Here is a 26,267-nt window from a genome sequence, read left to right as displayed (position 1 = left end):
TAGTAAGTAGATATGATATTTATTTACTTCAGTACCAAAAGGAAAAGGAAAAACAAAAACTGTATTTATCTAATCCAGATTTAATAGCTAAATAATAGCAACTGTCTTTCCAAACTCAGTAAAGAATGTGAGCCCTTCTTTTGCATTACAAATTCTGTCTGACAGGAAAGCACAAATCCTTTCAAAGTCATCTACACCATTCCATTCCTGAAGGCTGCAAGATTCACAAGAGACACAGATTTCAAGAATGGTAACACAGGGGTCATAGGTCTAGTAATCATTCAAAATAAAATGTATTAACATCATGTTTAACAGCTTTAGGAACAACCGCATAGGTGAAAAACATGGTTCAGACAGTGCACATGGACGTGACATGGAAATACAGTGTGTGCTTGATGCTGTCTTCTTTTAGGAATGGGACTGTAAGATGTGTCCTTCACAAGAAGCTCATGATGGTTCCCTTCTTCCCGACCTGGTGAAGCTGCAACGCGTGGAATTGAATAACAATCCTGTGAATCAGAAGAAAGTGCTTCCTTAGTGTACTTGAATTCCAATGTATGGAAGTTTTTAATCGGACTTTATTATTTGTAACCCACTGAAGACAATCCACAAATGTGTACTATGATCCACATATATTTAATTATCCAGAAATGTACATTTTTACATTGTGTTGTGTAAAATCTTATCCAGAAAAATACAGTGTAATCTGCAAATCTGCACAATTTATTTTGTACACACAGAACAGATTTTGCATAGTTTCGCCAGGCCCCTCCTCTGGCTCTGGCTCTCTCTCACACAAACAGACCTGTTTGTGAATAGCCCCTCCTCTTTGTACACAGTCTGAATTAAAACATGAACATGCGCTGGAGTAAGGATTGTTGCCAGTGTTCTGATGATTTATGCTACTTTGCAGTTCTTTGTATGCGGTTAGAGGTTGGGGTAGGGTTAGATGCTATTGATTTGCATCGACTTTTCCCCAAAGTGAAGATTCCTGAATCAGTCCGGAGTTGAATGGTAGAATCATGAACACCGCAGCACAAATTTGTCCAAAAATAATGCATTGAAGTAAACTTATTAGCACACATGTAAGGATGTTAACGTTAGAATACAGTTGGTGAGGCTAGCATGCTGTACATAGCTGACAGCCAATATACTGCTTGTGCAATATAGACCTGGCTGCATAGCAGCGTCCCAGAGGATGCTGTCATACTTGACGGGAGGAGTTTATTACGCGCAGACAGGACACTAGAGTCCGGTAAGATGAGGGGAGGAGGACTGTGTGTTTACATAAATCAGTGGTTCTCAACCTTTTTTGGGCCAGCACCCTCTGTTCTTTATCCATGTCCCTTACCACACCCCATCAAAAGGGATGAAGGCTATTTGCCCGACATATTGTTGATTATTATTATTACTGTTGTTCTTATTTTTATTAATAACATTTAAAAAGCACATAACTGAATGACAAACAGCACATTTATTACTTTCCCAGGGGAAAAAAAGCCATTTGAATAGCAATTATATTTAATTAATAAATTAATTGTTCCTCCTAGAAACAGTGTGTGAAGCCGGAGACTGTTTTCTTGGATTGTGCAGGGTCTGGTGGTACTCCCCTAGAAGATTTTGAGCATTAAAGCACAAATTTATGGTGGAAATCTTTTTATTTATATAACGGGAAACACAAAATCGAGGTGCCGCCCCCCTTTCCAAAATATTGCTTCTACATGTTGTATAGATAACGTGCAATCGTCTACTGCAACAAGAGAAAGAGAAAACACACAAGGGGTTACTTTTTGTTGAAAATTAGTGGGGACATAAGGGCTCAGATTAGGAATGTGAAGATAGCTCACAAGATGTGGAAATGCACCATATTGGTGTCTTGAGAACAATATGTGACAATATTTTAACACTGTTTATAGAAATCATCAATGCTGAAATATATTTGAGTGGGGGGGTCTGGGGGTCCTCTCCCAGAAAAATTAGAGCATTAAATACTTAATTTCCTGCACCAATTTCAGCCTTTCCTACATCGATTTATGGTGGAAATGTATATTTATATTATATTATTTATGTAAAGGGAAACACAAAATGCAGTGGCAGGTGAAAATGTATAAAAAATTCAGAACAGAATATAGTGCAGTAAAGTGTTGCTTTCAGATCTGTTTCTCCTGTAGATCAACCTTTCTCATGTAATATCATCCCTGCTGAGTCAGCACACATGCAGGCATGATTTAGGTCTTCCCTCCTCTTTTGTCATGTTCACAGGGAGAAAATGGAAAACTTGGCCAAAAAGGAACTGCCAACAAGGTGTTAAAGTTACTGACTGGTGAATGCACGTTTTTGTGTCATTTTATAATCAGTAGCTTCAGCAAGGGTGATGAGACTGAGTACAGGGCCGTGGTGAGGAACTTTGGTCACATGGTAACAGAACCATCTGCAGCTCACCAGTGAGCCCTGTTTCCATCCAGGGGTCCCTGTGGACATTGTGGAGGATTACAACTACCTGGGAGTGCACAATGACAATAAACTGGACTGGACCAAGAACACTCAAGCCCTCTACAGGAAGGGCCAAAGCTGTCTCTATTTTCTGAGGAGGCTGAGGTCCTTCAACATCTGCAGGACGATGCTGAGGATGTTTTATGAGTCTATGGTGGCCAGTGCTATACTGTTTGCTGTTGCATGCTGGGGCAGCAGGTTTAGGCTAGCGGATGCTGGAGCTGGATTCTCTGTCGGTGGTGTCAGAGAGGATGCTGTGCAAGCTACATGTAATCTTGGACAATGTTTGCTTCACAACGTTCAATTTTTTGTACCGATACTCAGGTACACAGATTGCTGTAACTCATGTGACCCACATAATACATAATGATGTAACATAACGGCACAGGACAACACCACAGTGGAAGACCAATTCAGTACAGTAACGCTACTTGCTGCGCTCTAACTGTAATAAACTGGCAGTAGTGGCCTCCAGGTGAGCGCTGGAGTTTCATTCTTAGAGTTTTACGTTGCTGTGCTGCTTTAGCTGATGCTCCAATAAATTAGATGTAAAATTGTTGGTGGTTGAAAGCTTTTTGCTGCTTGCACAGTTTACAACAGATGACAAGGTTCTTTGCATCTTATACTGTGACACATAATGGCAACACTTCCAGCTGAGCAAAGAATGCCTCTCTCCCTCCTTCTACATTCTTCTTTAGGTTTTTGGCTAACAGCTGACTTGAACAACATAAGGTCCGGTGCGCATTCACGTCCAGGATGGTGCTTTCTGGTCAGTACTAACCCCAGTTTGACTCTGTCTTGTGGCATCTCCCATGATGCAGGTTGCTGGCAGAGGCTGTAGGTGGAAGATTGGGTGGCGGCACTAGGTCAACGCTACCAGCAGTCAATCTACCTGAAGCGTACGACTCCCCGGGGCTCCTGCTTGGTCCCGTGGTTCTCTCCCATCTACAGCAGGCGGCGGCACTTGGACAGGGTTTTCGCTGTGTCCTCAGGTGGCGCGCTCGCCTAAACTTGGCTGCCGTTTCCGCGGCGGGCCAACACTGTTCCGACTGTACAGCGTGCCGGCAGGCTGCCTACTGCAGTAGTGGAGAGACAGCTCCACGGATTTAAAGGTTCGGACAAACAGTTTCCTCACTTCGTTGTTCCTGTTCTCCTTCTGGTGACTTCAGGCAGAGCAGACACTTATCATTGTGTTGAATTTGTACGTTAGAATAAGAAGAAGTAGTAATAATATACTGCAGGGGTCTGTAAATAAGTTTTGCATCAGAGCAATGTTTTCAACAATTAGATTGTTGATGAGAATATAAGATATAATATTGACTTGGATCAACATGTTCGAATAGCTCAGTCAGTAAGCACAGGACTCACAACCCAAGGGTTTGAGCCCATCTTGAGACAATTTTTTTTTCGTCTCTTCAATAAATGCAACGAATGTTTCTCAGATTACGGCATGTGCTGTATGTTTTTGTTTTGATGTTTGATCCACATCCATCAACCTACGGACGCTTTTTCAATTCCCCAGTATCCAGGCAGAGGACATTTAGGGGAATCACGTTTTCTGACGGCTCTTTCAGAGGTGTGTCAAGCAGGCTATAGACTATTTTAATGTCGTTCAGAATTTTAGTAAAAGCTCAGTTCAACTCCAATAGTGCATTACAGTAAAGAAGCTTCTCACATTTTTAGTATGTAGGCAAAAGAGCACTAAAGAGGAAGTGATTATATGAGTAACTGTTGCTGTCATGACTGAGATCTATTACAGCACCACTATCAAAGTATTTATTTATGTATAGAGGCGGGTTGTGGGTGGAGCTGAGGTGACGTGTTGTTGAAACCACTCCCACCTAGCTCGGCCTCACCGAGTTAGCTCATGCTAAGGAGCTAATGCTATATTCTACTCTGCGTTACCAGAAGTAGCTTCTGAAGCCCCGGTGCTGTAAGGTGGAGGTTGGAACCTGGGGCCGTTTTGTTACCAGTTAAGGCCAGGTAAGACACTGGAAATAATATCACATATCTGTTATTAACATTATACTTAAAAAGGTTTTAAATGCTTTTTAATATATACATGTGGTAACGTTATTTTGCAACACTAAAGTTAGATTTTGTTGAGACCAAAATTAACAGTTAACTATGAATCAGTTATTAACATTAATTACATTAACGTTTACTTACAGCTCAAACGAACAATTTGAAGCAAATCAATTAACCCTTTTACATAACGTTAGTTACGAGTTGTTTATTTGGACGTCACCTGATTATGTTACTTGTAATAAACATAATAAGCTAGCAGTAGAGTCCTTAGTTACATGATGGAAGCTGTATAACTTGTTAAACGTTAGCCATGGCTGTTTGCACGTTAATTCCCCACACCGCTATATTGAGTAACACTGCTGCTGTTGGCAGGGCTGTGTGAGATTATTGTCTGGAATAGGACACTTGAGAGAGAAAGGTACTTTTTATATTTGTCTCACAAGATTCTTGTTGAGGTTCGGATGCCACCATATCTGCTACTGAAAGCTTAAACTTCGAGTCTAAAATAACATTGCTACACAAAACTACTGGACATTTGACTTAAAAGGACAACACAAAAACATTTAAAGACAGTCTCCCTTGTTCCATTTTCTCCCATGTATGTGACATAATAGTGCTCTCAACATTAAAACACTGAGGCATCTTTTAGGAGAGCATCTCAAAAAATTTGAATACTGAGGAAAAGTTCATTGTGAGCACCAGAACCAGACAGATTAAAGGCTTCAACATTTTTCATTCTGCTGTAAAGTACAGCATTTTAACATGTGGGTCAATAGGGATTGACTCCCTTTTTGAGCCAGCCTCAAGTGGCCACTCGATGAATTGCAGGTTTTCGGTCTTCCAGGAAAGCTTTAGCCTGGAGACCGGAAGTTGGCCGCTTGGGTTTTACTGAATAATTACGTAAATATCATTTCTTAATAAATATACCTAAAGAAACCTAATTTCCTGACTGGCTATTCTGCTGTCTCAGAAGAGACACCGTTTCTGCTGTGTCAGCCACCATAGGACTGGACAGATGGTTGCAATTCACAACCCTCACCACTAGATGCCACTAAATCTTACACACTGAACCTTTAAATTGTTCCAGTGCTTCTCCTACTTCTTCTCTGGAAACAAACTACACATTGGCTTAGGTGAAACCCTATTCGTCTCTGACCGTGAAAGGCCACTATCAAGCAGCTGATCTGACCTGGTGACCTGCTCTGGTGTGCTGTGGCCTGGCTTCCCCGCTGGTTAGTGCATGTACACACACTCCTCCGCTGTTTTAAACCCCTGTTTTAAACTGTTTTAAATGCTTCCAATGATTCCAAACTGAACATAGGTCTATAGCTTTTGTTTATCCACACGATAGGGGAGATCAAGCTGATCCAATCTGTTACCGGCCAATTCTACCCAGTATCTCTAAAGCCTAGTTTACACTACACGATTTTTAGCCTGATTTGCCGGTCGGAGAGTTCGGGGACCATCAGGCTGTGATTGGGGAGAACGGTCGATCGGCGGTCTCCAGTTGTTATGTGTGAACTAGACAATGACACATCAAAACCACTCGCTGACACATTGCTGACGTCTGCCAGATATCTAGAATACCAAATTTCACATCCACATCCAGCCAATGAGAGCAGGCAGCTTGCAGAGCAGGCAGCTACTTTTTCACTGCAAAACACATTTTACTCACCTCCAGCTCTCTCTGTAGCACAGATGATCCCTGCTACCTGCATGTGCTAATCCATCCTTTCACCCATATTTTTTGTCTTTTAATTGGTATCTTTATAATAACAAACAGCTGTTTCATGTGTAGGTTCACATCATTTCCTGTATAGCCGCTGTCAATTCACGTAGTGTGTGACAGTGTCGCGTAGTGTCAATTTTAGGCCAACACTTTTTTCAATATATATTAATGACCGCAAAGTGCAGGAGACTCACTTATCCACTTATAAGTGAGATGAGTTGGGTCCTCCCCAGAACAGGTTCTAAGAACAATCTTTCCATTGTATCCAGCTAGCTTTCTCTGACCTTCACCTCGTCCTTAATACTTCCAAAACAAAGTTAATGTGGTTTGATATGAAAAACACTCTCCCACCCTGGTGTAATTACCACAGTTGAGGATGTGGAACTAGCAAGTAAATACATAAAGATACTTGGGAGTTTGGCTAGACAGCACACTATATTACTCTCATCACATTACCAAGCTACAGGCCAAGGTCAAAACAGATTGGGGTTTCTCTACCGTATTTGGTCATCACTCAATCTGCTAAACTCACCCTGATTCAGATGACTATATTAACCCATGCTAGACTTTGGTTATGTCATTTACATGTGTGCAGGTAAGGGGCTTCTCGAGCGGCTAGATGTTCTTTATCACTCAGTTATCAGATTTTCCAATGCTCCTTAAAAGGACACACCACTGCAATCTATACACCTCCACTGTGTCTACTGGATATCACTTCATACTAGACGTAAGATCCACTGGTTTATGTTCACTTACAAAACTCTCTTAGGCCTAACCCCTCCGTATTTGGGATGTCTACTTCATGCTTCTTCTGTCACCTACAGCACCATGGATGTCGTTAAGCCTATTTTAGGGGGCTGAAGCCACCCTAACATGGTCCTAAGCCCCCCCAAATTTTAATAAGAAAAATTATTATTATATTTTGATTTTTATTTTTTTACAGTGCAGACATGTGCTCAACAAACAGAAGCAATATTAATAAATACTATAGAATGCTGAAAAAAAAAATTGTATTTTGTCTTAAAATAATCTTTCTGGTTGTTTCCTCAGGTTCACAATTTAAATCCCTACTGCAGTCGGGCACTAGGACAGACATGGTGAAGAAAGATTGATACAGTGTAGTGAGTGATACAGAGTGAAACTGTAAGTCGTTGTTAGTGCTGAACTTAAGCTACATTTACTTTAGATAAAGGAAAGGGGATATTTTAGTTGTCTATGGAAAACACTAGTGTTGATAATGTAATATTAATTTTACCTTGTAGCGTATTTCAAAACAATATCAGTCCCCACATAATGTTGTTGTCAGTGAAAACGTAATGTCATAGTGTCCTTTTAATGCTGTTGTAAATCCTTCCATTCATTGACCAGATGGATATTGAACATATTTTAGGAGTTAGAAGCAGGAGATTGGCAGGGCAGCTGATTCTGAAGTCAGTGGTGGTCTACAGGTCTAAGGAAATGTGGGCTGTTTTGTTTTCTTCTAACAGACATTTGTTGGCAGGTCTAGGCAACAAGGCAAAGCCTAAACTAAATTATTTCATATTTTGCTATATTCTGACCAACAAAACTTTCTCCATTTATAGGCTGTAATAAATTAAATAAATATGTAGATGTTGCTTAAATGGCTAGGCTATATATGAGCATATACCCACACAGGAAAATATAATAACAATAAAATATAAAAGCAATCATACATACTACATGTATCCATACATATAGTAATCATTACGTGAATCATTAAGTGAATTCCCCCCATGCAGCGTTGATGTGTCTAAAAAACCATGAGGAATGCACTAATAAATAAAACTCCATTCTACAGCCATCACTTTCATGCTGCTGCTTCTTCAAGAGTCCATAAAAGTTAAACCATTGTTTTCAATGTTTGCGCCTGCTGCACTGCCACGACACTGTCAGGTAAAAAAAACATTTTAGCATACCTGCTACTCAGGTGTGTCTTTGTGCTCACTTTGTACTGTCACTAAAAAAGCCACTTTTTAAGCGAATGTTCATAATTGTTCACCTGATGCTTTTAAAGGCATCATGAAGTCTTTGTTGAAGCATTGAAGTACACTTACACTTACACTATGTTGTTATAACAATTAAAACAGAGTTATGACATTTTTGCTAGGCTAGCTAGCAGTACTAGTTTACAGTAATGTTAACATTAATCAACCAGCGTTAGCAGCTCTTTGAATCCTGGTCAATGAGAGAAGCTAGCTGTGGTACCAGTGCCAAATCTGATAAAAAAAAAACAGACTGGATAAAATTAGATTGTTGGATTGGATTGAAAATGGATTATTATTTTTTCCATCTGCATGTGTGTTGACTCAGCAGGGATGATACTACATGAGAAAGTTGATCTACAGTAGAAACATATCTTAAAGCAACACAGAATGACTGAGAGATGCACAGACTTGAATTCTGTTGAGTTTTTGATTTTGAATTGTCATTGTATACTAAATACAACAAAATGCAGTTTAGAGCAAAACAATGAACTTAGCAGCTTTAAAATAGCATATAAGCAATAAGCAATGAGGATTTCTATAAAACAGTGTTAAAAAAACATCACATCTTGATATTTATATTAGGGCTTATTATAGAGTTAATGCATTAATTAATTAACACACATTAACACAGTTTTTATTATTATTATTTTGAAAGTCCGTTGCTCACTGGCTCTGAATACACATCCAGTCAAACCATGGGTCACAGGAGGGGTGGGATGTTGATCAGCCTGCAAATCACCCACCCAAACAAGCAATGGAGGGAGGCTTCGGCAGACTACTTGAATGCGGGTAAGACAGTGCTCCGCAAGTAAATGGCAGGTGCTCTCACTAGAGTAACCATGGCAACGGCTTTCTGGAAACTCACAAACAGCGAGGATCAGTAGCTCTCCAATGATTTGTGCTGTGCGTTGCACACAAAAAGTTAAAGACAATTCAATTTGGAGAAGACGAGACCGACTTCGGCTCTGTGTAAAAACTTCCTGACTGATGAAAACTTAAAACAACAACTTCGGACCCAGTATTTAGCGGAACTCCATCAGCTGTATGCTGTAAAAACACACTGCTGCTACTTCAGAGCAATACATTTAATGCCGACATATGATCTCAGGCGGACATTAGCGAGACTTGTGTGTACTATCCAACTGTTGATTGTGATTTATTGGTTTGCAAACAACGGTGGAAAAGAGAGGAGCAGTCATAGAAAAACAGCCGACATGCTGATTTAAAGCCAGTAGTACTCGCCCATTCAGAAATTCCCCTGCCCCCAAAGTACCGGTACTTTACTACACCCTGAGCAGGGACTTTTTGGGGGGTAATATAAAGACCCTAGAACTAAATTTAGACCCTGGTCCCTCCGGTGGAAACGCAGTGAGTTCCTTCAAAGGTTCCTAGTTCCATTGTATAGTTCCTTTGGTCGAAACACGTAAGTTATCTAGCTCATCTTTCAAAAATTGTTCGTTTAGCGTTAGATGCATTCAACAGCAGCCTCTCTTCTAGGCCACTGGATCATAGATCCTTATAGTTAGCTTTGGATAGAATTTAGAGTGCTGGTAAAGGGATAAACTTAGGGTTGGGTATCGTTTAAAATGTTTAAAATGACAGCTATTTCTTTTTCAAAAAGAAATAAAGAAAAAATTTAAAATAAAAATATTGGGAAATTGCAGATCACTCCTCATCCTAATTAGGTCATCCTCAGAGGATAAATGACAGCTTGGGAATTTTTGACACCTATTTGAATGAGAGAGGAGGAGTGAAAAAGTTTAGTTACCACATGAGTTGTGGAAATAGCAAATAAAAATGTACAGAGTGGTGTTAAATAATACCAGAACATGAAACCAACCAAGCCAAGCTTGTGGTGATGAATTTGCAACATGCCTGAGACCGCAGCTGAAGGCTGTTTGGCTGCAAGCAAAACCATATAAATAGTAATTTTTGTCGCAGTCTCTTTACAAAAAAGTATCTAATGAAGTACTGGTTTGACAGAAGACGTTTCGATACAACTCGATACTGGGCTGTTTCGGTCGATACCTTAAAGGTATGGATACTCGATGCCCGTCTCTAGATAAACTACACATAAATATGCTACATTGAAAGTAGTTATGGCAGATTATGTGTACGATAGAATATACATGCTTATCGTTTCTCCATCTCTCTGCATTACAGATGGATGAAAAAGATGCACATTCTAGAAGTACATATTTAATGATGTGCAGCTGTTTACATGTTGAGACTGTAATCTAAGGCTTTTTTAATATAATCCATTTAGGAAAAAATATCGGCCTGTTCTAAGTGTAGTTGATACAGGAAAGGGGTTTACTATTCAAATAATTTTCAAAATCAAAATATCAATATAAAATACATAAATATATAATATAATCATATAAGTCGGCTTTTTTTCACTTTAATATCAAAATTCATATCTATTGGGCTCCAGTCGTAACTACGACAACCGCAAAGGTATTCAGCTGAAGGTCACCAGTTAACAGAGCCTCTCATTAAACCCAGTAACAGTAAGGAAGCCAGTTAATCAGAGCAAAAATAGTTCTAAAGCACAAACAAACACGCCCACCCTGCCACACAACCCTGCGGCTAATTGCCGCAACACCTGAGCTCACCTGTCTTCAGTCAGACCAAGTTCTCTGGTCAGAAACTCAAAGAGCTTGGCACTGTGCTCCTTGTTCTTGTCAGCAGTGTCAGTCACACCGATAGCAGACACTGACAGCATCACACACGGAGAGCAAGAGCCAGCTATCAGCATCGGCAACCCCGGCTTCACCACCACGTTCATCCTCTGAAAAACAACCACCATGAACATGAACGTTAGTGACGGTAAAGCAGGTAAATATGGATCAATAGGACCAAGAGGCAAGACTGAGCAAAAGTACATGTTACATAATTTGAAAGCCATATCTATGAAACAAAAACAAAGTAGCACATCTCCCCATCCTGCCCAAGTACCCTTGAGCAACACACTGAACTAACCACGTGAGGGACTGAATGTTAATAAATCAGTTGATCTTGACTATCAAAATTCTAACGTGACAGAGCGAGAGGAGGTGCTGAGCGAATATATGCGCTGTGCGCAGCTCTGTAATCTAATATGATTTTAAATAGTAAAAAAATAAAATAAAATCGAGAATCAATATGTGGCGGTCAGCACTGATAATATGGCGGGCCGCCACAAATAAATCAATGTGTGGGAAACACTGGTTGCTGAAACCACAACCACACCAGTCTAGCTTGACGTGACCAAGTTAGCTTAGTTGGAGCTAAGCAAGTGGCAACCTTTTGGTTTCCGGACTGAAGCCAAATCAGGAATGGCTAAAACTGCAATTCATCGTGTGGCCACTTGAGGCTGGCTCCAAAAGACCCCCGTGTTAAAATGCCCAACTTTACAGCAGAACAAAACATGTTTACAGCCTGGTACAAAAGATGGATTTAGTTTATAAAGCTAATTTTGCCCTTCATGACAACTGTGAGGGGGTGAATTTATTCATAACTCACCGGTTTAAATTACAATAAGCCTTAAATTTCTGCATTATTAGGGGCGTGGCCGCTTTCACTGACAAGTAGCTGCTGCTGCTGTCACTGCTAACCGTCTGTCCGCCATCTCTTAGCATCTAATACAGTCAGTCACAGAGCTCTACCCTGTTTCTTCATGGAGATAACAGACAAATAATGGCACGCTGTGCAATTTATTGGAGAGAGCGCAAACCTCCATGAAACCTGTGCTCCAGTTGGTGAGTGAAATTCTAGTATTTTATTTATGTGTAACAGTAATTAGCAGGTATGGGTACACAATGTTAGCTTGTTACCTCACTAGCCAATTTTTGTAATGCACATTCTGAAGTATCGCATTACAAAAGGTTGAAGGAAACTGCAAAATAATATAAAAAAATCTTTAATTTTGCAAAAAAGTTTTTACTTGCTTCAGGTAGTTTTTGCCTTTGTCAAAAAACTGTTAATGTACTAAATGGGAGATGTTATGATGTAGCAAACTTGTAACTCACATCCTGTCGGCGTCTTGTCGGATATTCCCATAACGCGCAGAGACATGGCTGGTAGCAGTTTGCCCGTGTGAAACACATTCCTGAGGACCCTTTTCCAGTATTCTAAGCTCAATGGCCAACAGTTCCATGTGGCTGGTTTTGTTTCCAGTTTGGAACCCATAGTCTTGTTTATTACAGCCATGTGTAACGTCAACTACTGATGTAACTACGCTTGCCATAGCCTGGTTTATTCGCTCCAAACCAGCTGATGGAAACGCACCTATTCTGCATAATTTGTTGTTACCTCTGCGTTAGCTTCTTGGCTAAACCACCAGAGGTTGCATGGTTGGTAGCCTGTGGCCGTATCGTTACTAGCTTATACACTAGAGCTAAATTTACCTGAAACTATATAACGCTGAGATTGTGCGGACGTCACAGACTGCTTCAGAGCACTGAAAACACAGCTGCCCGATGGAGAGCTGCTAAGCTACGGGGAAGTGTAGAAGAAAGAGCCGGAAGCAGCGCTTCAGCTTTTAGACAAATAAAAACCCGTAGTCGGTCTGGATTATACTCTGACAACTCTGCCGTTTACCCGTGGGAGGAGCTCAGAGTTAACTGCTTTAATTAAATTAGCTTTTAACTTTAGTTTTGTGTTCTTGCACCATTTTTAAAGTCAAAATTCAATGCTTTTTAAGATCTAACAAGACCAACAAATATAAATTTCCATCCATCCATTGTCAACTGCTTATCCTGCATACAGGGTCGTGGGCAAATATAAATTTAAGACCCCAAAATTTGATGAAAGAAAAGAGATGCCATTAGATCACTTTTAATGAACGAGGCAATGCCAAATTTTATTTATTTTTCTTCAACACAGGTGAATTGGTAGCGTGTTGTGCTGCTCTCACTAAATACCAGTTAAATTTGTTAGATTTGACATTACAGCGGCCAACTTTCGGCTAAACACTTATTCTTACAGTAATTCTGCCTAAGCACTCACAGTTCTTTCCATCTTTTAGTGACTGCTGTTTAATCTCAGTTGTTTTCAAAAGTTTTGGTAGCCAACGCTACCATACTTTAGCTTAGCAGCTAGTGATGGCTTCTCCTTCTCCCTCTCTCTCTCCTACTTTCTCCTGCTCGGTGTGTCAGATGTTCAGTTACTCCTCTGCCTCCTTTAGCGGTAATGGTACGTGTAACAAGTAATTTATTTGTAGACATGGAGGCGAGACTCAGTGATTTAGAGGTCCGGCTCCACACCTTGGTAGGTCTTTAGCTACTGTAGCTAGCCAGTCCCCGTTAGTCGGTGCAGACCACCCTGAGTTAGCCTGTGGTAGCCGTCCCCCGACATCTCCTGAGCAGCCAGGAAAGGGTGGCTGGGTGACTGTCCGAACGAGGAATAGGCGGAAGCATTCAAAGCCCACGGGTCACCACCAACCTGTTAATGTTTCTAACAGATTTTCCCCACTCAGCGACACATCCGCTGAGAAACCAACTCTGATCCTTGGCAGCTCCATTTTGAGAAACGTGAAGTTAGCGAAGCCAGCGGCCATAGTTAAGTGCATCCCTGGGGCCAGAGCGGACGACATTGAGTCTTATTTGAAACTGCTGGCTAAGGATAAAAGTAAATACAGTAAGATTGTTATTCACGTTGGCGGTAATGACTCCCAGTTACACCAATCGGAGGTCAATAAGATTAATAGACCTGGTCTGATTCAGAGAGACGGTATCCATCCCACTTGGGAAGGAGCAGCTCTCATTTCTAGAAATCTGGCCAAGTTTATTAGCGGACCAAATCCATGACAATCCAGAGTTGAGACCAGGAGGCAGAGTCGCAGTCCAACACACTTCTTTGCCCTTCTATTTCAGCAGTTACCCACCCAAAACCCTACGTTGTAGTTGCTGATAGTGCTGCAGGCTTGCTGCGAACGACACTCGACTCTGTAGCCCCTCTAAAAAAGAAAATAATAAAACAAAGACGGTTAGCTCCATGGTATAATACTGAAACTTGCAAATTAAAGCAAATATCGCGGAAACTTGAGCGGAATTTCCGTTCCACCAAACTGGAAAATTCTCGTTTAACTTGGCAAGATAGTCTTAAAACTTATAGGAAGGCCCTCCGTAATGCCAGAGCAGCGTACTACTCGTCATTAATAGAGGAAAATAGCACTGTAGCCAGGCTGAAAGAGAGTCACAGCTCAAGTGAGCCAAGTATTCCCATAGCTCTCAGTAGTTACACCATCATGAGTTTCTTTAATGATAAAATTCTAACTATTAGAAACAAAATTCACCAAGACCTGCACTCACCTGGCACCGACTTATCTCTAAACTCAGGAACCTTAGAAACAGCTGTAAAACCAGATATACGTTTAGACTGCTTTGCTTCCCTCAATCTTTACCAACTAACTTCAATAATTTCTTCATCTAAACCATCAACCTGCCTCTTAGACCCCATCCCGACTAGGCTGCTTAAAGATGTTTTACCCTTAGTCAGCACCTCTATACTAGATATGATCAATCTATCTTTATCAACAGGCTATGTACCACAGTATTTTAAAGTAGCTGTAATTTAACCTCTTCTGAAAAAGCCCAACCTTGATCCAGATGTTTTAGCCAACTATAGACCTATATCTAACCTTCCATTTCTCTCTCTGATCCTTGAGAAAGCAGTCGTCAAACAGCTGTGTGACTTTCTACATAGCAATAGTTTATTTGAGGATTTTCAGTCAGGATTTAGAGTTCATCATAGCACAGAGACAGCACTGGTGAAAATTACTAAGGACCTCCTAATTGCATCAGACAAAGGACTTGTCTCTGTACTGGTTTTATTAGATCTTAGCGCTGCTTTTAAAACCATTGACCATCAGATCCTATTACAGAGACTGGAACATTTCATTGGCATTAAAGGAACCACTCTAAGCTGGTTTAAGTCCTATTTATCAGATCGATTTCAGTTTGTACATGAGTCCTCCATGCATGCCAAAGTTAGTCATGGAGTTCCACAAGGATCTGTGCTCGGACCAATCCTCTTCACTTTACATATGCTTCTTTTAGGCAATATTTTCAGGAAACACAAACATAAACTTTCATTGTTATGCAGATGATACTCAGTTATATCTATCGATCAAGCCAGATGAAACTCATGAGTTAGCTAAACTCAAGGATGTTAAAACCTGGATGACCTGTAATTTTCTAACGTTAAACTCAGACCCAGGCACCTCCGTGACGCATTATCTAAAGATATAGTTTCCCTTGATGGCATCGCCCTGGCCTCCAGCACCACTGTGAGTTATCATTGATCAGGACATGTCTCACATTAAGTAAATTTCAAGGACCACCTTTTTTCACTTATGTAATATTGCAATAATCAGGAACATCCTGTCTAAAAATGATGCAGAAAAACTAGTCCATGCATTTGTTACTTCTAGGCTGGATTACTGGAATTCCTTATTATCAGGCTGCTCAAAAAAGTCTCTTCAGCTGATCCAGAATGCTGCAGCACCTGTTCTGACAGGAACCAGGAAAAGAGATCATATTTCTTTTACACCTGACATTAAAAGGCATTTTGGGTGATCAGATTGTGATCGGGTAGCACTTGACTACATGAAAGTAAATGTTACGCACCCGAGACGCATTGAGGACAGGTTGTAATCTGATCAGCAAAACAACCTCTGGAGGTGGTCAGGGACACCATGACCACATGGATGCAAATGCATTGTCTATCCACATACAACAAGTACTTGGGCAGAAATATGTACTGGTTGCAGTCCAATCCACAAGTCTGACAGTGCAGACAGGTGCCTAGATGGTTTGTCCATTCAGTGTTGTGCATAAACATGCTCAAACAGTGCCGATCATTGATCATGCTCATGTTTTTGGTGAACTAATTATTTCCGTTTCTACCTCAGATTTGTGAAGTGATGCACTGTTTGATCCCAGGCTGCTGTTTGGCATGTTCTGAGTATAAAGAAAAAGTGTAAAAGCACAATTAACCATCTGGTTTCTTCAACTTTCACTCAGGAGCAAAAATCAGCCTTTAAGCTTCTAATTATAAAAATAATGATTAAATAACGATTTGACATTTATGGTGAAGTTTTTATTGTTTAACCCTAACTCATGCACTGCTGTGCTTAACTCAATATAAACTACTAAAATAACAGAAAAGAGTGGCCTACACATTATAAAGAAAGGTAGCAAGAAAACGATTGGATCTCCCTCCAACCACTTTAATTTAAACTTGCGTTTCCCAATCTTGCAGCCACGTCTGACGATAATGAAATATGTCACACAGCCAGATGTCTGCAGCTACCGTAAACATAACGTAAAAGTTAGGCTATATTAATGACAGGGTCTCGCATTGTCAAATACAAAAAAAATCTAATAAAAAAAAAAATCACATAAATACAAGCTAATTAGGCGTTTTAGGCAACTGTGCGTGACAATTTTTCCACCAGCGTTAAACACAACATCGGCAAATTTAATACCTACAGCAAATTTACGGTAAATTTATGACAATTTAAGAACTTAAATTCCCTGATTTTATTTTAAGACCTTTTAAGACTTTTTAAGGACTCATGGGAAGCCTGTACAATGTTGATTTATCTTCACCTGAGCTTCTCACCAGCGAGCGTGCATTTCCTGTTTCACTGTTGTTGTTAGCGTAGGTTTGCTCTGTTGGACTTCTACTTCGTATTCATATGAAGACTGGACAAAACTGGACATTGCTTGGAGAAAAGAAAGCGAGGAAGTTTAATTACCTGGTGAGTTCAGAAAATACGTGTCTGTAACTTTATTCCAGCTATTGTTGTAAATTACTGTGAACAAGTTAGCATAACATAGCCCTGTGCGATCCGAACTCCATTCAGAAAACAAACATAAAAAATTGTTTTCCTGCTGACTTGTTGACAGACCTGACAAAGCAATAATTCACGTTTAACAAATCGGTATCATATTGTAGTTATTTCAGCATCAGTTTGATATATTTATTGCAATTAAATCACAGCAAAAGGTTTACTTTGGGTTCATACAGCTGTAGTGATCGCGGGTTGTGTTTATTCACGTTATCGCGTTGTGTGTTCAGCGATAAAACCCCCACAAGGAAAGCGTTGCGAGGATTAAATTCAGGTGGTTAGTTGAACATGCTGCATGCAAGTGTAACTTAACGTTACTATAACTCCTATGCCCTTAAAAACTAAAGGGGGTGAACATGGAACATGGTGGAAAAACTAATGTAGCCTATAATTAATTGCGTCGACTCGGCACAATTACACTCCACCCAGCTGATGTGACACCAGCGGACGCTGTGACAGGAATCAAGCAAGCCCGCTGTCGCACAGTGAGTGTCAGACAGTGATCGCGTAACGTAGCTGGAAGAGTTTTGCGATTTAAAAATGTATAATCTAAAACACAGCCTTGCTCTGTTGGGAATGTGAGCTGCACAAAGCTGCTGAATTTACCATGTGGTGAAGTGTTTTCAGTTAGTCTCGTTTTGCACAGGTCTCTTCAATCTGCAGAGCAATTTATAACTTAACTAACATTATGTGCGCGGGAGCCAGCGAGAGAGAGATTATTGTTATTATTTATTCTCCTTCAAATTAGCGGGAGAATAAGATGATCCAGCTGTAGCTCTGTGTCTGTCCTCTCTGCGCCACCTGAAGCTGTGAGCTGCACTTTATCAGAGGCGCTGAAATTAACTTGTGTGGATTTGTGGTGAAGTTCATCACCTGATAGGCAGAGGAGGCATTATACATATTTCATTTCAAAATCTATGTTCCCCCCCTCTTTCCTGATGTAAACTTTTATTTCACATTGCCTTCCTGGCTCAGGCGATTTCAGAGCTGGCTCATATAGGAGGCGGTTTACTAAGAGACCAGTCAAACATAAGTCGCGGACAAAATGTAGCCTATAGAAATGTTGAGGGAGAAAAAAAGAAGTTGCTCGAGGCCTGTGCAGCAAAGTGCATCAATAATACAGACTTTTCTTTTGTGCTGCTGTTACTTCTAGCTGAAGGCAGCAGTGATGATGCCTGCAGCACAATATCTAACGTAGGACTACTTTTAATTTCGCTACATTTTCCATTCATACCTTCATAACTTAACTTAATGCACTTAGCTGGAAGGACCACGTGAATACTCTCTGCTCCAGACTTCAGCAGAGGATGCATTTTTTACAAAACTGACATTGGAAGAAATAGTCAATGTGCTACTATATAGGGAAGTGTCTAATGTATACGACAGCATGTGTTGTGCTGCATTAGAGTATGTTTGAGAGTCCAAAACAAATTTCCCTTCGGGGACAATAAAGTATATCTTATCTTATAACCAGTCTGTAATCTGCATTTTGCTTCATTAACCGAAATGAGCTCATCCAGGCTGTGCGCGCAGTCACACAGTAAAGCGCTGGTCAGACGCTTGTCACAGTCACAGAGCTGGGCAGATACAAACATTTAGAAAATCAGGCAAAAATCTTTTCAGTTTAAGGCTTTATGTTCTACTAATACAACTGAAATCCAGTGAGCGCGCGCCACGGCACTGGTGGCCGTGTTGGAAAGCAACCTGCGTTGCTCTTTAACAAGCCGGCAAGTGAAACACTTTCCATTAACGGCGCATTAAAAGCGTCTTTAGTCTCTGCAGAGCAAATGAAGACTACACACTGTAAGAGCTATGTCAGATGATCACTGTTGTTGAACAGAGCATCGCTTTGGACATTAGCCTGTTTCTTTTCTTTAATACACTAACTATTTAACTAACCATTGTTTTATAGTGATGTCCGACGGTGAGTCCATAAACAGAATGTTGCTGGTGAAACTGATCTTTCATTCAGCAGCTACCAGCTGTTATTTATTTTTCAGATGCACAGAGAGAGAATATGGTGGATAAAACAGTCCTGTTGGGCTTTACGCATGACGCACAGCTTCCTCTGTATGTAGGTTTACCTGCTTCAACAATGAGCTGCTCTCATGTTACTGCCACAATAATTCTTAGCGCTGTGAAGATTACTTAGATGCTTCAGGAATAATCAGATTGTATTGTCAGCCTGTGCTACTGCAAAGCAAGCGGTTTGGTTGGCTACATGTCCATAATAAAAAGGCACAGGCAACAAAAGTTGGCTGGGCAGCAAAAGTGATATTTTACAGTGAACTTATAAACACCTTCATGGAGATTTAAAAAGGAAATAATTGTAGAAATAGCTAAATTACAGATAATAAGCTTCTTCATTGAATTTGCAGGAATATTTAAATGGGCTACTTAAAAAAGTAAACTCATCAAGTTGCCTAGTCTAATGCAATAGATGGTGCATTTTTACTTTTTTTAGCCTATCTTGACCTTTCCTCATGTGAACACAAGGGCTGTGATCCTGCACAACCAAACATACAAGAATTAAATCCCCACACTACCATGCATAGTAGTGGTGCAACGGGTTGCAGAATCCATGGTATGGATCCCTTCCACACGGAGCGGCACGCAGGTGGACCGCGGATTGATTGCAAAGTTTATGATGATTTATCCTGTTTGACCTCTCAAAATATCCTTTATTCTGGAAATGTCAGAGAACCCAGTTAGATTCTGAATGTGCAGAACTTTGAACATGAGCAGAAAACCTGCTGAAACACAGAAGCTATTAAAGTCCAGGAGTTTATAACTGAATTAAAATGATTTAATTTATTATTGATGAGGTAAAAAGGTGGCACATGCAGTCAGGCCTGTGTGTGTTGATTCAGCAGTGATGATATCAAAAGTTGATCTACAGGAGAAACATATCTGAAAGCAACCCAGAATGCCTGAAAGCTGCTCTGCATTATATTCTGTTACAGTTTTAGATTTTAAATCGTTTTATTATACCTTTTGTTGAAGCTACATTAGTTTGCTTTCAGTAGTGGTAATTTGTTAATTAAATTGATTATTATTATGATTTTGTTTATATTAGAAATACGTATATATGTATACATATTTGATAATGTTTTTTTTTGTTTGTTTAGTTAATTGTTTTATATATGTTTAGTCTTTATTTTTGGTTAGTTTAATAATTGCAATGTTTGATTTAGACACCTGAGGGCAGTAGTGGGCACAGGTGAGGGTAAATATAGGTAGGAAGTAGGAAGTGAGCGGCAGCACCTGGGTGATGGGCACATGGTTTTTTTACCAGCGTGAGAGATGCTGTATTGCTTGCTCAGTTGGAACAAATAAACCAGCCACAAACCCTGAATCCAGTTTGAATTTGATTTTATTTCTTGCCTGCGTACATTACCTGCCCAGGGTGCTAGAAGTTGTTGTTTGAAGGTTTGATTTAAGTTTAACTTTATTTTGTTTGTTGACAAACGGCCACTACACCTTTATTAAATCAGAAAAACTCTATTTCCAAGTGTGTCCTGGCCAAGGCAGGCAGTAGTACAATTGCACATTTAAGATGGGAATAAATAATCACTTACAAGGTCATAAAATATCAAAATGTTCTTAAATTCTGTAACATAAATAATTCCACAATAAACTGATGCAGAAAAGGCACAAATTGGTGCAGAAAAACACCAGAATGCAGGAAATTAAGTGTTTAACACTCACAATTTTCTGGGGGACTACCCCAGACCTCCCTGTTCATACTGTCGCAGTTCTGTTCTTATATTATTATAATTAGACGCATGACATTACAATTTAGCAACATCAAAATGAGACAGTTACAGTGATGTGCGGTCAGGGTAGGCAGGGTAGGCAGGGTAGGCAGTGCCTCACCAAAGGAAATGTTGAAATTACATGAGAGATTAATACATTCACCACATTATAAATTGCATTTATTATAATTCAAATATTATTTTTTGTAAAAGAAATTCTCAGGAATACACATACTCCCGTAAAGTGGTCAGAATATTCGTTTTAAAAGTTTAATATACTCCTTTTCACATTGTTTGCTCCTAAAAACTGCTGTTTCATGCAGGAAACTCAAGGCCATGGCCACTGAGGCAGAGGTTAGCAGTGCCTCTACAGTTTGGTCCATAGAATGTAATTTAGGTAGCTTTGGGCATGCGCAGTCAATTCTTACGCCGTCTTGAATTACGAACGTTGAGGCAGAGACCGAACTTGCCTCATGTCACGTGATATCTACTCGCTCTCAGTCACTCCGCGCTTCCCGATAGCATCTAGCGCCTAGCGTTGGCTAGCAGCGGATAGCTCAACGGCCGAACATGGATATTCATTACTTAAAAGATTTTCAACATTGTCTTATGATGAAAAAGAGCTGTGGTCGCTAACGGGAAACCATCACCTGCCCTACAGGATCTTACCCAGCAGAAGGGACAAAAGATAACACGAACCTTTCAAACAGAGTGGTATCAAAATAAGGACTGGCTGTGTGGCTGCAGCCAGACTAGCAAGCTTTTCTGTTTTCCATGCCTTCTGTTTTCCTCCAGCACCGACAGTGTGTGGGTAAAAGCGGGATATAGTGACCTTAACAATCTACCAAGAGCTCTTCTGAAGCATGAAAAATCTATGGCCTATGTCCATTCACAGATCGCCTTGAAAACCTTCGGCAAAAATCGCATTGACATGGCCCTGGATGAGCAGGACAGGCTCCAGATAAGCGCGCACAATGCAAAGGTAAAGGAAAACAGGGAGATATTAAAAAGCCTCATAGATGGCTTTTCGGGGAAACTATGAGAGCAGTACCTCTGTCAACTCAAGGAAATTACGTTGAACGGTTACATGTGTTGGCAGAAAAAGATGACAAGTTGGCTGCGCACTTAAGCTCATCAAATGTGTTTGCTGGCACATCAAATCGGATTCAGAATGACTTAATTGAAGCCACTGCTGAGGTTATCAGAAGCCATATAAAAAATGACATTCAAGCAACATCCTTTGTTGCAGTGGAAGTGGACGAGACCACAGACATTACAAATAAGGCTCAAATATCAGCAGTGATGAGATATGTCAACAGTGCAAGTGAAGTAAAAGAAGCTTTTTTGGGCTTTGATGACGTGAGTAATGACAGAAGTGCACAGGGAATATCAGAGTATGTATTAGATGTATTAGAAAAGTATAACTGTTGAAAAGTTGATCGCACAAACCTATGACGGAGCTGCAGTGATGGCCTCAGAGCTTAACAGAGTACAGGCAAAAATCAAAGAGAGAGTACCCGAAGCCTTATTTACGCATTGCTATGCGCATAAATTTAATCTAATGCTTTCACAATCAGCAAAATCCATTCCGGAGTGTAAACTTTTTTTCAAGACTGTTGAAGGGCTAGCATCATTTTCAGCAAGTCTACCAAGCGCACACATTTACTGGATGAAATTGTGAAATGTCGCATCCCTAAAGCATCATCTGTCAGGCGGAATTCAAATTCTAGGTTGGTACAAACTATCCTCCAACACCTACCAGATCTCCGCCAAGTGTTCCAGAAGATGATGGAGAACTCAGATGACTGGGATGGAGAGACCCTCGCTATGGCCTCAGGATTTGATCTGTGGGTCTCAAAAGCATCCACCTGTTTTCTCCTGATGGTATACGATGGCATATTCAATCTGACTGACACGCTTTTTCATCACCTTCAAAACAAGGCAATGGACATTAGCCTATGCTCTGTGCGCATCAGAGACACTTTGCGTGTATTGAACAATCAGCGAGAGCAGTTTGACAGTTTTTTATGATCACTTTGAAGAGAAAAGTAACGATCTAAAACTGATCAATAAGGAGACACGCCACCAGACGTCTGTTAGAGATGAGAGGAGAAGATTATTCTACAGTGTTCATGACAACATCACTGTACAAATGAAACCAGATTTGACCACCGGGAGGAGCTGAATTTCCTTGGCTTAGTTGACTGCAAAAAATTTGCAGAAATGTCAGATAAATTTGATGATCAAAGATTAGAGAGCCTGTCCACATATGCAAAATTCTTTGATCTGATCAGATTAAAGTCTGATTTGGTGGGCCTATACTGTTCACAAACGGTCCAAGGAATGACTCCTGTGCAGCTGCTTACTTTTTTGACCGACCATGATCTGCAGGAGACTGTACCTGAGGCCACAAAACTTTTGAAGCTGGTCTTAACTATACCATCTACTACCGCATCTGTGGAGAGGAGCTTTTCTGCGTTAAAGCGTATTAAAACCCACCGCCGTAACAGAATGGAGCAGAACAGACTCTCCTCCTTGGCTCTTATTTCCACTGAAAAGGAGAGACTCATGAAAATGTGGAATACCCAACTTTTACAACAAAGTAATTGACATCTTTGTCCAGAGGGATAGACGCATGGACTTCGTCTACAAATTAAAGTAAGCACCCCCTTTAAAACATAAATTATTAATTTATTTAATATTTTTAAACTGTTATATTGGCTTGTATGTGTTGTATGATAGTGTGCTATATTATAAGCCTGCTGTGCGCAGACACCAAAATGCTCTCTCTTCCATACCCTGGTGCGCCATCACCTCTGCCACATTTGTACGTCTATGTCTGTGCGATAGTGCATTTTGTAAGGGTTAAAATGCTGTTTTGTAGTTGTCTTTTTTTAATCCTAGTGCGCCGTTGCTAGACGCTCACTGCGCGTCGGTCTGTGCAAGCGCAGTTTGTAGGAGCGAATAAGCTGTTTTGTACTTTAAAGCTGTACTGCTAACACAATGTTTTCTGACTGTAGCCTATTCAAATCCTGGTGCGCAGTCACTGGACCCTTAGTGTGTGTGTGTGTGTGTGTGTGTGTGGCTGGCTGCGCGTGTTTGCACAGTTTGTGGTGAATAGACTGCGTGTCGGTTCGCTGACACCGCGCCCCTCTCTCTCTTACTGTGTCCCGCACAGAAACATTTGTTTGTTGTGTAAGTCATAAGATAGATGTGTACATTAATTTGATCGTTACATTTTATTGTGCATTGACTTCGCTGTATGCCCTAGGCAGTGACAGACAGTGATGATGAAAATAGGCTGCTGCATTTAGTGAATATAGGCATATAGGTCACAGCCTACCCATGAAAAAATTTCACCGCACGTTACTGGACAGTTAATAGTGTTGTTCTGAGTTTTGTTGTGCCATATAAGTAGAGGATGTTTACTGTTGCTTTACAGACTTAACTTTGGGGTGGGGGGGTCAATTATTATGTGAAGATATGAAGTTTTATGGGCTGGGCTAAGCCCCCATTGTTTCAAGGTCCTAAAAACGCCCCTGCTGGGTACTATCACTCACGTGCACTGCAGCAGGATAGGACTCACGTGAGGCAGTTTTGAATGTACGCAGGGCATGGAGGGTAGCAGTGGGACTAACCCCTAAAATTCACTGACTGTCTACGGCACGTTATGGCTGCGCAACGGTTTTGATGCATCCATAGCCCTGCCTTGTGTCAAAGTCCACTGGAAGCCTTTCAGACGCGTTTCAGCAGCCGAGTGTGAAGCTTGCCCCGCGTTATTGACTTGTTATTAATTTGTCATTTTCGTGCTTCTACTACTTTCTCCACAGCTCTATGTGACCCCGTTTCGTTCCGTTAACTTCAGGCTGCATTTCCCACAGGGATCATTTCAGAATCAGAGCGTTTTGCCTGCCTGACTTTGCTGACATGTTTAGATTTTGTTGATTTGGTAATCAGTGTTTGCATTTTGTGCTTCTATTATGATTAAGTAGGCTACATAGTTAAATCATTTCGTTTTGTGTCCGTTTTAACCGTGTTTATTGTTGTTTTATGACCGGGAGTCTCCATTTTATTTTGAAAATTGACCGGATTCTCTCTGCCATTCTGTGCCTGACTTCCAGCACAAAAAGGACAAATTAATAAGAAGTAAATAACGTGGGGCAGGCTGCACGCTCCGCTGCTGAGACGCTTCTGACGCTTCCAGTGGCCAGTGGTGTTATGCCGAGTTTTGCCTGCCTGCGAGAATTGCATGCACCTCCAAATACTGCGTTTAAACGCTATACTGTTCTCCGTGGGGTTCATCAATGGTGATAAATGATTCGAAGTATATATTTTATGAAAATCTTTAATATTTTAATAAACTTAGTAGAAGTACCATTCCTTGAGATTCAGTAAATATGTGGTGATAACCGCGTTTGATCAATGAGCACAGCAAAGTGTCTGAAAAGGACCTAAAAAGGTGGATGCATAATCCGGCAGAACAGATTTTGTAGGCTACCTGCCGGATTTGCATTCACTTCTTTTCTCAGCATAAATGACCGTAATCACTCGCGACGTGCATGCAATTCTCGGCAGGCAGGCAGAATTGGGCACAACACCTTGGGCTATGGACGTATTAAAACCGTGGCACAGCCGTAACGTGCCGTAGCCGGATTCCCGGCGTAAGGGTGATGTTAGTACTCACTTCCTCGGGTTTTCCCAGAGCAGCGGCGGCGCTGGAGCACAGCTTCTTCAGAAAGTCCTCAGAGAAGGAGCTGATAGGTAAATTACTCTGTAAGTCGATGAAAGGCATCTTAAGGACTACTGGAATCTAGTGTGCCGACAGCTCTGTGTGGAGACTAGGACGAAAGGCCACTGACGGCAAACGTATCCTAATAATTCTACTTCTTCTTTTCGTTTTATGGCAGATTGCAACCATGACTTTTAAAGGAGCATACCGCCACCTACTGTATCGGAGTATGTAACATGAACTATGTTCGTTGGGACTACTTTATATCATAAAAAAAGATAATAATATTAAAAATATAATTATAAAAATCAACAAATCAAAACAAACAAAAAACCTATATTTTTCAGATATTGTACTACTGATTTCTGTGTATCCTTTACACTATCTCCTGTTGTGCCTACTAAACCTTCAAGGTTCCACTTCCTTCCTGCCTGACTTATCTTTTGATTTAGCCTCATCCTCTCATCCCTGTATTTCCTACAACGTAATAGTACATGTTCTACATCAAACCTAGATCAAACCTTAGCCTGGTTAAAACGCTCTCCTCTCTTCTGTTACTTCTATTCACACCATGAGCATTAATAGATTTTTGTAAGCTGTACTATTTCCTTCCACTTTTATCCACATCCCACCTGTCCTGCCATTTCTTCATCATTTCGTTTTAGATTATCGCCTTAGCTTCTCTATTTCC

At 40.6% G+C, this 26,267-nt stretch overlaps 1 protein-coding gene across 1 annotated transcript; it reads right to left on the bottom strand.

The window, feature by feature from the left end:
- Window positions 1-25,729, bottom strand: LOC119914363 (D-dopachrome decarboxylase-A-like). Its single transcript, XM_038733632.1, has 3 exons — window positions 25,532-25,729; window positions 10,872-11,047; window positions 1-509 (listed from the first exon to the last, which is right to left on the bottom strand). Exons 1-3 carry the CDS (start codon window positions 25,637-25,639, stop codon window positions 437-439), a joined length of 357 nt encoding a protein of 118 aa, XP_038589560.1. The 5' UTR covers window positions 25,640-25,729; the 3' UTR covers window positions 1-436.
- Window positions 25,730-26,267: the final 538 nt, after the last annotated feature.

This window comes from Micropterus salmoides, unplaced genomic scaffold (genome assembly GCF_014851395.1).
Source record: "Micropterus salmoides isolate LMB-PRFRI ecotype aquatic unplaced genomic scaffold, ASM1485139v1 Ms_hic_scaffold_1, whole genome shotgun sequence".
NCBI classification, from domain to species: Eukaryota; Metazoa; Chordata; class Actinopteri; order Centrarchiformes; family Centrarchidae; genus Micropterus; species Micropterus salmoides.
This window is presented reverse-complemented; position numbering and strand designations above follow the sequence as displayed.

What these genes read in the sequence shown, in the direction of transcription:
- LOC119914363 (XM_038733632.1), bottom strand. Translation starts at nt 25,639, where the DNA reads ATGCCTTTCATCGACTTACAGAGTAATTTACCTATCAGCTCCTTCTCT. An exon ending in CTCTGGGAAAACCCGAGGAA is followed by an intron (nt 11,048 to 25,531) that starts GTGAGTACTAAC and finishes GTTGTTTTTCAG; the next exon opens with AGGATGAACGTGGTGGTGAA. An exon ending in CTTGGTCTGACTGAAGACAG is followed by an intron (nt 510 to 10,871) that starts GTGAGCTCAGGT and finishes TCTGATTCACAG; the next exon opens with GATTGTTATTCAATTCCACG.